General features: G+C 37.2%; 1 protein-coding gene across 1 annotated transcript in view; it reads right to left on the reverse strand.

Moving 5' to 3' along the window:
- Positions 1-8243: 8243 nt before the first annotated feature.
- The window catches only part of LOC117560681 (sodium- and chloride-dependent taurine transporter-like), a 42375-nt gene continuing 37008 nt past the window's right edge, over positions 8244-13610 (reverse strand). Inside the window, exon 15 of the mRNA XM_034237623.1 lies at positions 8244-13150. Coding sequence (XP_034093514.1) covers positions 12992-13150 — 159 coding nt within the window. The 3' untranslated portion in view covers positions 8244-12991. The remainder of the gene's footprint in view (positions 13151-13610) is intronic.

Here is a 13610-nt window from a genome sequence, read left to right on the forward strand (position 1 = left end):
CATACATAGGAAAAATAGGGTCTCCAAGCACTTACTACAAAAGAAGCACACTGTTAAATACCATGCACTGTAGGTAATCTCATTTACGAACATGTCTGAGTATTTTTACGAAATGTCAAGTGGCCAAAAAAATAAAGGTTTTGTAAAGTAACAAAAAAAATGAAAAAAGTGGTGAGAAAGCCTTTCAAACTTTTTTGTTTGTTTTAATGTATGTATGTATGTACATATGTGTGGTCATCCATACTCCCTATGCATTTCTGGGTCAAAGGTCAGTTTAAGCCCAATCCGGAATCGTAATAAATGTTATGAGTGAAGTTAAGAAGAAATATATAACCTCATCACATGTGTATGATGTAAATCACACATGTATAGTTAAGTGGTTGAAATTACAACAAAACATGCTTGTACAATATAGGACTGATACTGCAAAACTTAAACATTTACAAATGATTTAGTTACTAATGTATTTAATTTGGGTGGAGAATATGTTGCAATGAATGTCAGAAGATGTATGACAGTATACCATGTAACCTATCCTAGCCTGTTGTCATTACCCCTGATACCGTGAAAAGATGTCATTAAATGTCACAAGGTGTTATATAATCTAACATTCATCCCATCATCGTCTGCAGAATTTCAAATGCTTACTATTACACACCGACTCCTTAAGCACACATTCACACAAAATATGTTGGTTTTGTTTTGATCTAACTGGGCTAACCCACTTTCTTACCAAGAGGATGCTAGCTCAAATCCCTTTGACCAGTACTGAAACCAGGCTGTGGAAGTGGAGTGAGTTGCCTTCCTCTTTTTCTTATTGACAGCTTTTGCAGCAAGTCATTACTTGTTGTTTCCTGTTTGAGCTGGAGCACGTGTTGGGGTTTCTACTGCATGATTCGTAACTGTGAAATGTAAGACAGTCATGTGTTCAGTGTTTTAATGTGGATACAAGTGGAACAAAGACTGCTCTTTATGTCAAGTCACAACTTTCTGTTTGTACTGCGTGAGAAAAGAGGGGAAGTTTTCAACCCTACAGTGGAGGGGATTGGAGGTTCTTATCTGCTAGCTAACAGTGTGGAGCGTGGCTGAACACCACCTATACTTCGATCTGTTCAACAATAGATAACTATTGATTATGCTTGGCTAAAAATCATTTTTGATGCTTACATTAATTCCGATTATCCTTGTTAATGATTTATGAAGGCTTTTAAGTTTTATTTTAAAAAGGGCTGGTAATCATATAGCTATCCAAGAAGTCCCCTTTGGCTATGAGACAGAGCTATCTAGCTAAATATAGCTGATGTCTTGCTAGCTTAACTATAATCCATTAACTTAATGTTCAACACAGTTACAGTTAGGGCAGTAATAACTATAAAACATACGTAGCTAATTTTAACCATCAGTTTTCTGCACAGAAAAATGTAGTTAACTTAGTAGTTTAAGTATCTGTTAGCTAGCCAATAGCATTTTGCCCAGAGAACTACAGTTAAGTAAATAACTATAATGAGCTGCCCAGTCTTGCCATCACTGTAAAAATGAACACAAACAACGTACTCACTGTGACTGTACACTTTGAAGGTCCTTTCAATTAAATATGTGTTGACAAGTCGCATCAAAGCTTAATGCGATTCCGGATTGGACCAATAATAATGTATGCGTTGATATTGTGTATTTTTTTCAAATTGTGTAAAATTCTATTCTATGTAATATAGTATTTTTCTATGACAATACTACTCTTCCAAAATATGGGAGGAAATACAAAACAAGAATTATGAAGGAGAAAATAAAATGTATAACGTTGTTGTTGTTGTTGTTGTTGTTGTTTTGGTTTTTTCTATGAAACAAGTGTATTGCTATACTTCTCTTTTCGAGAAGACATGAGATGAGATCCCAAGTAAAAACAATAAAAATGTCTAATTTTATGTTGGGTTTCTGGTCTGGCTTTATTTTGGTCTGTTTTGTCTGAAAGGGCCATATTATGCATTTTGGGGTTTTCCCTTTCCTGTAGTGTTATATAGTTGTGTGTGCATGTGAATGGTCTGCAAAGGCTAACATCCAGAGGGAGTCTCTCTCTCACACACTCAGCTCTTTCAACATTAAAGCACAGAAGAGGCACAAAATACAAAGAAGAACTTGAAAATTAGCATCGTCAGCCTCTTGAAATGTAAACAGAATACTTGTGTGACAATAAGACAGTCTGTTTGAATCGCTCCTTTTCTTGAATGCAAACTTTTCAACCGAAATTCTAGAACTTGTCCAGAAATAATATCACAACTAAAAATGAACATGGGTTTGATGTTTGTTTTTTCCAATTAAAGTCACTGAAGTGGAGTTAATACTTCTGAGTGAAGGCTATCAGAGTATCACGTCACAAGCAGCATGCTGCATGCTGCATATCATCTAATGGTTGTTCACTTGCACAAGGAACATTTGCAACATGTTTTAGTTCCTGAACTACTGTAGCCATGTGTGTGTGAAGTAGGAGTTATATCGGGTAGGGGGCCAGCATATACACATTTATAATGAACTGTGTGTAAGTGTTGTCTGTGTGTGGCTGTTTATGTTGAAACGAGTGTGTGTAAGTAATTGAGCCTCTTTTTAAGTATTTATTTTCCTGTCCATGAGTAAAGTGTGACACCTGATCTTTTCTTTTTTAGTCTGCTGAATAAAATGGTTTATTTTAGAGTATGTGTGTATACTTTTCTGCTCATCACACACACACACACACACACACACACACACACACACACACACACACACACACACACACACACACACACACACACACACACACACACACACACACACACACACAGGGCCGCCCCTGGCCAACTTGGGGCCCCAAGCGACATTGTGAGATGAGGCCCCCCCCCCCCCCAACCGACAGGAGTGAAACAAAATGTTTTGGAAACAAAGTAGGCTACTTTGCAAATATAATTCCTGTTTATTATTATTATCAACAGTTACTTTTTTAAACAGTGAGGTAAATGGTAAATATGCATGTATGTCGTTCAGTATGCGTTTACAGGTGAATACGTCTGCATTTCCTGCCAAATACTAGCCTCACAAAGATTACAATATAATGAATGCAAATAAACTACTTCTACTAATAATAATCATAATCAATTCAATAATATAAATACTATATTGTTTTATTATAATATAGTTTTAATATAGTCAAGACAAAACATGCTTATGACATGCTCTGAAACTGATACTTCTTAAATCTGTAATCAAACGTAGTTCCCTCTGTCAGCAATGTATCAACAACTACTCACACATTTCTATCAGTATTTCTCTGTGTTGTGGTTGACATGATGATGACTGTTAGGAGTTAAGGGGAGAGGCTGAGCGTCACCATGATGATGACTGTTAGGAGTTAAGGGGAGAGGCTGAGCGTCACCATGATGATGACTGTTAGGAGTTAAGGGGAGAGGCTGAGCATCACCATGATGATGACTGTTAGGAGTTAAGGGGAGAGGCTGAGCGTCACCATGAAATGTGCAAATTGACATAAAAATCAATAAAAGGGGGAAAAATGCTCCATGTTTTTTAGGCTGTAAACTTAAACTGTTATGTAAGCCAACTAGACAGACAGTGTATCACTCTTCCTCCTGTACATTAGCAGATAAAAGGCATCACATACTTGAATGAATGTTAAATAAAGGATGCTGGAAATAACTGCATCTCCATTAGCCTATATGCTATGCAGAGACTGCCTTCTTCATGTCGTGAATTGCAGCTGATGTTTTAATATGGCAATTGGCAATTTGACTTATACAACATTCGCAAGTTGTACATTTGACTCATACAATAACCCACCTTCGAGTGACGCTCTAGTTTCTTCATGTTTAGTTTTTTTTCCCTCTTGCTTGCTCCGGACTGAAACTGTCTTTTCACCGACATCTCTTCACCTGCACTAGTGGCCGTATCAAAGCCGTGATTGGTCAGATGTCGATTCATTGCAACGGTGTCGGGTTACAGACGTGCTCCCCTTGTCACCTCTACTCTCACTCTCGCTGGGAGTGCGCGGAGAACTGCACACAGCAGCTGAGGCCCTCTGCATGGGGCCCTCTGGGCAAGGCGGGGCCCCATGCAGCCTGCGTGATTGGCCTGTAGAGAGGGGCGGCCCTGCACACACACACACACACACACACACACACACACACACACACACACACACACACACACACACACACACACACACACACACCACACACACACACACACACACACACACACACACACACACACACACACACACACACTCACACTTCTACCCCACAATTCCAATGATATGCACGCAGCCTTATGATAAGAAACTGTCTCTGCTCTGTGTCACACGTCTTCATTGGTTTTATACTTCCACCTACTCTGGCATATGCATTCATCATATAGTATAGTAATTATTCTAGTACATCTTGTATTTTAACTACATCCTTTGCTTGGTGTGAATGTGCCTAAAGGAAACCCAGGAGCTTCCCTGTTTCTATAGTGGTGAAAGTAACTAAACCTAAAGTCAATAAGTAACTAAAGCTCAGCTGAAAAAATACCTGAAAACCATGTGAAAAGAAAACTGAATCCTTTTGGAAATGTTTTTAAAACAACTATCTTGTGATTTTTTCCAAATGTTTTATTTCATGACTAATGACTCGTTTTCATGGTCCTATACTTCTTCTCTGACTTTTAATATAATATAAGATTTTATATAACATAATATACTAAATCATGAACTTTTTCAATCATGTATTAATACATTGGCCTTTTTTCAATCTTACTAAAAGATGTTCGTTTTTATGATATTTCAGATTTGTAATTACACAAACTATAATAATTCATATTCAGCTTTATTTATATAGCACCTTTTAAAACAGTGTAACAAAGGGCTTTCACATAAAGCGGAACACTGCAAAAAATACGAAAATGTAAGAAACAATTTATTAAACCAAAACATCTAAACACAAAACAAATAGAAAATAATATAACACATAAAAGCAATTCTCAAAAGGTTATTTAGATAATTCTATGCAGTAACTGGTATACACTGTGGAGGAGGAATGGACCTGCCAATGGGAGGAAACCTGGGTCATTATTGTCCCTGTGGCCTGCACCAAGTAACCATAACATCCTGGGATCCAAATCAAACTTGATAAGGCCTTCTTTGATCTTCACATCATCCCTTACTCACTTTACCCTTGCACGTCCTGTTCTATTTTTCACAGTACAAAAAAACGCACCATGAAACACTGATCTTAAAAACACACAGATTTGGTTTTGTTTGCTGCTTTGTGTGAAGGCCAAAAAACTGTCATGAGGAGAAAATGGAAAAAGAGTTTCTGAGCAGTGAAGTCTATTCCTGGAGCCGGCAGGCGCCCAATGTCAACTTTGTGTTTCTTTCTTTGGAGTGATGGTTATTTAAAGTTCAAGCTTCTGAAAAACAACTGCAACATTTATATTAGGATGTTTCAAGCTACCAACATCCTCTTTTTTCAGCTCACATGGGAGCAATGAACATCAATAACATGGTGTTATTTGTGTACCACGTTTCCAGGCAACATTATAATCAAGACAATAAAAGGAACAAAGCCTTGTGACTATGCCCAAATGAGCGTTATGTCTTTAGGGGTTACTTACTGTTAGGCATAAAAGGCCATTTTATGTTAGAATTTCATGTAGCATGTAAACACTTTCTTGGGAGTCCGTTGTTTGGTTTTGAAGATAACAATGTGACCCTACCGAGGGAAAGTTACAGTCTGGGAAATGGTCTGTTTCCAGTAGCCGGCTTTCCATTAATCTCCATTATGTCTGAGCCTTTATTTCCCCGTTGTGAAACGGATGTTTGGGTGAAAATATCCCATAATCCGAAGCTGTTTACAGAGCTACTAACTGCAGTTCTTTCAGAACATGCAGCCACATTCATGAGGGGGGAGGCCGTTTGTGTTGTTCAGTAGTTAGCTTAGCTTATGAGCACAGGTGGGGTTGTTAAGCTCACTTGCCACCATGAAGACAAATCCCTTACTTTGGAAAAATACAGAACACATTTACAGTTCCCACGGCTGCAAAGGTTTTTGCATCAGATAATTTACTTTATTTTAAAGTCATGTTGTCCACCTTATTTCCCCAAAGTGTTGCTATAAAGAAACAATCAAAAGCACATTGATTTAACCCAGCTAATGACACGTGCCATAGTATACACAAGCCATACATGTTAAGTTAGGGATGTAAAAGATGATAGTCTAAGAGACATTTAATGTTAAGTATGAATGTAATTGAAGTTTAATTTGTAGTTCTTTGTTTTGGTTGAATTATGAAAGGCTTTTTGTAGTTATAAGACAAGTGAAAGCCTTACATCCAGTCTGTATGTAGTATGTAGTCTATTGTATTGAAAATGTCATAAAAAAAGTCTATTGTATAGTTAGTATACATACATACCCTCCTGGGACCCAGCCCATTGAAAATGTCCACTGTAGTGGACATTTTGTTAACATGCATCTCCTTTGACTCTTTTGAGCTACTCTATCAGTCCCTGATGTGCTGTACAGAGGACATCCTGGTCTTTCCAGTGATATGTCATTGGTTACAATTGCATGCTGGGAAGTTCCTCTTTCTTTTCATCCAAAATGGCTGGCATACGAAAAACACATTTTTATAGAAGCAGGAGAAGTCAAATATTGTTGAATAATTGTAATTTTTACCATCCTATATGTTCTTGTTTATTAACATGTGAGGAACTATATATTAGTTCTGAAAGCAATTAAATAATTCAAGTTTTGAAATAATAACCCTTTTATAAATGTCCATTCTAGTGGACGTGATTGTTGCAGGAGACGGAACTGAAGCAGACATTTTCTGTACCAGATAGTTCAGGGAGATTCAGATGTTGAGCTCTCAGGTGATGAGTGAGATGAGAATTTCACACCTGGGATAGAAGAGGGTCAAGAAGAAGGGGGGGAAGATGCAGGAGGCTCCATGAGCGCACAGATACAGACAGAGAGACAGATAGGGACGAGATGGAAAGACATGGCCCTCTGTGGGCCAAGAGTAGCACGTATGTCTTATTGTTGTTTTTGTTTTAAGTGGAGCCATGAACAATGAGAATGGCCTCAAGAATGCAAGCTTTGTTTCTGTGAGCATGGTCAAATGGAGACCACATCCATAACACTAGTCAAGATGACCCTACAGCCTGTGCCGACTGGAGTCAATGAGGTACTTTTCCCACTACATTGAAAGTTTCAAAGTCTTTGAAGATCTGGAAAGATTCACCAAAAACCAAACTACTTTTATAATGACCAAATAAACAGCAATGTTCAGATCAATGACTTATTTATGTTTTAAATAAAGCTGAATGTATTCTTGTATTAATATCACTCTATAACCATAATACGTTACATAGTCTGTTATATTTTTGGCTGTCTTTTCAAACTAAAATGGTCCTGACGTCCTCTACAGTGGACATACTGTAACATTTAAAAATAAAATTAAATATATTAGTATGTATATAGTATGGCAGAATATATATATTTTTTAAAGGTCCTAATAGAGTATGGAAAAGGTATGGAAATAATCTAAGTACAGAATCTCAAAATATGAAAAACTCAAAGTATGTGATGTCGAAAAAAGTTATAGACACCAGCCAGCCAGTGTTAGCGGTGTTTTGTGACCCTCTATGATCATTCATAAATTGTTAATGCGGACCAGACTGGAGCATTCATTTTTGAAATTCAATGGAAATTGAAAAATGTTAAGTATACAATGCTAATGTGTGCATTTACTGTTGACAACAAACCCCCAGAGGAACTTAAGACAATTGGGTATAGATACTTGGCATTATAAAAATAAACAAACAATTATCAGGTGCCAGATACAATACATCTTAATGACATACAGGTTACAGTACCTGCATTTGCCACAAATCAGTTTCCAGCCCGTTGTACTACTTTCACATTAAAGGAAAACTGGCAGCAATGACTGTGGTGGAATGGAGCCTCCTGCATTGGCTTGAAAACCTTAAATCTCGTATTACAGGATTTGTAGGATTACCGTTTATTATGCTGTCGAGGGGATTTGGGTACATAACTCCCACGAGTTGGGAAATTGAACTTGAATGGTGTTTGTGTGTAAAAATGTCTCAACTGTGGGTGTGCCGTTATTTAACCGTTTCTTTTGTTGTGCAAGCGTTGTAACGATACAATCTGAACATACAAATATTATGAGCAATCATGCAGGGACATAAAACTCATGAGTTCATTTTCTGAAGACACATTTTTTATTAAGAAATAAAAAAAGTTTTACACCTTTTGTAAAACCTGTTCAAACACTTTTCTTTTTTTTTTTACCTAGCTTACAGGTTGGCCATAGAAATAAAAAATAAAACCTTTCAAATTCTTTCAAAAAATGTTTTTTTCTTCACTAAGAATTAAAAAACATTTTCTCATTTACATTCTCAAAAAGGAGGGCTGGCAAGTAAAATGCAGGAAAGACTGAGGCATTGTCATTGGAGACCATGATCAAAATGGAGGATGATTGGGACTCCATTTCCCAGAGGGCTTAGCGCTGAGATTACCAGCATTTAAGTAAGAAGGAGGAAAGATAATTTTACAGCCTTTTGTGTCATTGTTAACCTTGAGATAGAACATGATCAAAGTTAAAATGCCAAATATGTATTTAGGTCAAATATTTATCAGACTTCAAACCAAACATGATATTTGTTTTAAGGAAATGAAGTCCCGTTTATCTTCTAACCTCTAGAGCCCGAAGATTCATCACAGAAACAGCCAATGAGAGAGATTATGAATCTTGCAGATATGTTGACCTTTTCATAACAGAGATGAACATGATGGGATTTCAATTCTGCTCCCGTAGATGTAGTTTGGTTGTCCACTTTTTTTTTTTATAAAGCACTGAGGTTGCAGGGTTTGACGAAGTGGGGTTGGATTAAAATAGAAATATTGGGATAAGCAGAATGTAAAAATGGCATACAAAGTTCTAAAAGAAAAGCCCACATTTGATATGGTGTTTTTTTTCATTATACATACACAGCTATTGTTACTAAGAGGCAGGCCTTTCCAAAGCAGCCAAAACTATTCCAAGATATTTGTTCTATCACAAGCAAGACACCTACAACCCTTATAGAGGGAACTGGTTCACTTTTTTCAGATATCGTTAATCTTTTTGCATGTTTTTGCTCATTTAAAAAATCATGCAAGCTTTTGGAATTGTCAGATTTTTAGCAAAAAAGCAGTACTGAAATAAAAAAAGTACAAATATGGTGGGCTTAGTGGCAGTGTTACTGTGTTTTATACCTCTTACAAACTCACTTAGCGGTCTGTCACAAAAATAAAAAATAGCATTTCACTAGGAAATTCAGTTTTGATGTGACAACGTTTTAGTCTCAGTGCATTTCAAACCATTTTGTGTTTGGTCTCCACACATTTTGTGGCAGGATTTAATTTGACTGGACCCTGAAGATTCAAATGTTCTTCATCAAGAATTCACAGGTCACCTACCTTTGAGGAAAACAGCAGGAAAAATAAAAGTATTCTACAAAGTATTGCACGTGACAAATCGTAGCTTTTTTTTTGGTTGATTGGTAGTTGTACATGTTACTCCAATGACAGAGGTTCAAATACACTATTTGGAATACAAAAGGCAAATGTGACAGAAACACAATCAAAAATAAAACTGCTGAATTCAATAAAACAAATAAAAAAAGATCTATCTTCAGAAACTTTTACATTCACCCGCAGGTGACTTTCACATTTCCACATTCGGCGGTAAAAACTTGTGCATTGCTAATGCTTCGATTCTCTTGCAAATTCATCAACTCTGATAAAAAAACGGTTAGCTTAGCTTAACATAAGGTTTACACAGGCTAACTGAAGGGAGTGTAAGAAGGCAGAGGGACTGGTACATACCGTAAATACACACAGAGGCAACGGATAAATGACTGCATTAAAGTATTATCTCTGGCCCGTGTTTCCCAACCAAAAGAAGGATCTTAGCACTAGGGAATGTTTGATTCAGGTTTTTTGACTGTGTTTTCATTATTTGTCAAAACGTTGCAGGTTCTTAAAGTTCCCTAAATAAAAAATGTCTTTCTTTCCATTTTGTGCATCTTAGAAATGCTGAATCCAGAAAAGTAGTAATTTATTGGCTTAACATAGACAACATTAAAGAAAAGACAGCATATTTAACAGTCCATTTTTGTTTTCAAACTCATTTTTTATATATTCTAAAAATGGTTTCAGATGCTGGCAGATCTTTTATTTCATTATGTCCATTTTTCTAACCAGTGTAAAGATCCTTCAGGGGAATCAAGAGCCAGATCTGTACAAAAGTTTAAGAATACAATGAAGCTTTGTATCCGTATTAAAATGGGAGGTCTGCAGTGGGAGCTTAGCTGTACAAAGACGACTTATATAGGAAACATTTGTTACTGTATGAAAATAGATGTCTGCTGCGGATTTGGTTTCACAAATCCCTTTTAACGATATGAGCTACTTTATCTAGTCGAAAGAAATTAAATAAAGTGACAAAAACAATAATCAAAGCTTATGACACACAATAATGAGGCCATGGTCTCAAGAATCACTTCTGATGTGATGTTGTAGGTCAAATTCCTGCAATGCACATGTACTGTGTAACTGTATAATGCATGTGAATGAATAGTTTAACATTTTTATCTATTTTAAAATGATGGCAGTGTTTAGTTTGTTGACCTCATCATTTTATATGAAAGCCAGATTTGACAAATAAGGTGCAAAAAAAAGTCGCATTGACTCACTCTTTCATTATTTTTGCCCAGGTTTGTTGATAAAGAAAGTATGGTAAATGCATGATTTTCTAATCTGTGTGGCTTTTAAGACAGAAACATCAATTTTGATTGATTTTAATTGAGTATTCCTCACCCAGAACGCACAAATGTTGGACTTTACAGGGGAATGTAAATGTCATACTTCTCAAATAGTCTGCCGTTTTACCGGTGTCAGATAAACTTCCCGGTATCATTATCTTGTACAGTGTCTAAGTTCACAGCTTTTATTAACTAAATCAGAAGTACATTTATCCTGACTTGACACCCAATTCCCTGTATGGAGGTGTCAATGAGTGGTTAGCTAGCTTTTCATTTGCTCTTTAGAACATTTGGGGTTTGAAATCATAAACTGAGCAACAACATGACTAATCTCATTCATTGTCAATCACTGGCTCTGATTTGTCTGCAGCCAGCTGCCACATTTCAGTGTCTGGAAAGTATATTGACCCTCAGACGATCGGACAGTCTGACGCTGGGGTGACATGTTGTATTACCGTGTTGTTTAGCCGAATTTATCCAAATGGAATAATGGCCCCTGATATTTACAGTATAAGCTATAAACTCCCGACACCAGGAACTCACATTGTAGAATTCCCTTGTTTCACAGTACATTGAACTGCTCACTGAATGTTTGACCCACACTACCACAGGAGAAAATATTTGGGATAAATCAGTTGCATTGTTTGGTTTTTTTTGATAATAAAAAGACGGAATAGTTGGCAGGAAATCAACAAAGAGGATTATTACTACAATGGCTGCCACTGTATATGTACGATTTGTAGCTTGAAATGTTCGCCCGATAAAAGACGTTTTCCTTTAACTACAGCGATTATCATCAATAGTGAATACCAATAACATTATAGTCATAATAAAAAAATCTAAACAATGACAGAGGAACAACTAATAACAATGTAACTTCCCCTGTAAAATAAAAAATAATCCAATCCAAAAATTGTAAGCCAAGAGCGCCTAGTGCAGTCACTAATGTACTGTAAACTGGTCTAGGACAGAGAAAGATAGATAGAGAGATAGATATAGATAGACTGATTAGCTACTACTGTACAGTACGCCACAGACAACACACTCAAGGGTTCAACCTCCACACTTCAAATCCTTTCAGATACCTCTGTCTTTCAGCAGGAGCGGGTTTCCTGATGCGTTCAGTGCTAGTTTCTCTTTGACCCATAGTTCATTGCTATGGAAGATGGGGATAAGTGTGCTAAGGTGCAAAAACCAGAATGCTAGTTTGTTTGCGGTTGTTGGCAATCATGGCTGTGACAATTCTACATTTGGATTTTTTATTGGGAATTCTGTGTAGTAGTATAATCTATTGTAGCACAGAAACAAATCTAGAGGATGTATGAGATTGAGACACTTCAAAGCCACATTTTGAAATGTAGGTTGGTCATAGTTCTCACGAAAGTCTTGCCAAAATGTTCTCTCAAGAACTGCTGATTTCAAAAGGGAAACATGTGACTTCATAGATGTCTATATTTAATTGTGCATTGGGTTAAACAGATGTTTTTTTAATTAATGATGCTGTACCCACTCCATGTTCTACTTCATCTCAACTGGATAAATAAACTAGAATAAATCAAAATTACCCAATGGCACTTGCCCTCAGCTAAGTGCACCCAGTTCATTGTATCACAGTCACACAGCTGTTATATTTTCAAAGAACATGACAAAAAAAAAACGTTTGATGGTTATCTGTGATCTCTTGGTTAATCATTTTTCATTCGGTGGTTACAAAAAGCTGTTTGATTCAAATACTCAATGACCACTTTTGTCCATTTTTAGATCCGATTTTCTGGAAAAATTAGCGTAAACAAATGTACCGGCGTATGACCGGAGCCTGGTGGTAATTTGCCACTCTGCCTTTGAACAAGTTAAGAGTGGGACATTTAGTCACGGGGAAAAAAGACCAGCACCATTAATTGTTTCAGAAATAGATTTGAAATGTGATTGCTACCCTCTTAAGAAAACCCACCAAGAGAAAACTACTTGCAAAGTATTCCTAGAAGATTTGAAACCGGGGGATTTTTTTTCTTCCTTAAAACCCTTATCAGTCCACCAGACAGACAGATAGACAGATAGACAGAAAACTAGCAAGCTTTAGAAGCATTTCAGAGGACAGGAGAGGAGAGCGTTCTCATAGAGAGCCTCCGCCTCATTCCTTTACATCATGGTCTCTACGATGGTGTGGGTGGGAGCCTTCATCAACAGGCCCTTGTTCCCGTTGGGGTCCAGAGGGTAGGAGAGCTCCTTGAGGCCACGGTGGTCTGCGGGGCGGGAGCTGGCCCCCCCGCGAATCGGGGCTGCCACCGCTTTGATCCTCTGCAGAGAAGAAGGGAGAAGAAAGGAAGGAGGGATGAAGCACAGATATGTGAAGGAAGGGCTTTCTTTTTTAAGGTTTGTACCTACAATAAAGAATTCACAGGTGTTGTGTCAAATTCTCATATCATCATTTATTATCATATTATCACAGATAAGCATACATTATGTATTTTACTCTGAAGTTGTATCTTTTGTCTTGTATGTGCGTAACAGACATGTGTTAAGGGCTGACATTCCACCGGGGGTAAAAGAGATTTGCAAATGGTTAAAGGACTGAGGGTTGTATGGTTTAATGGTGGGGGTATTTAGAAAAGCCTACGGTAGTTTATGGGTGGGACCAGTTGGCTGCTTCCTTTCATGAATTTATAGTGTGACTGTTACTGTATTCTGCGTACAGAACAAAGACTAAGTTCTGTCCCTGCATTGGAGATCGATTTCACTTGTGTTTTGACTTTCTTTA

The sequence above is a fragment of the Gymnodraco acuticeps genome, unplaced genomic scaffold (assembly GCF_902827175.1).
Source record: "Gymnodraco acuticeps unplaced genomic scaffold, fGymAcu1.1, whole genome shotgun sequence".
In the NCBI taxonomy this organism is placed as follows: Eukaryota; Metazoa; Chordata; class Actinopteri; order Perciformes; family Bathydraconidae; genus Gymnodraco; species Gymnodraco acuticeps.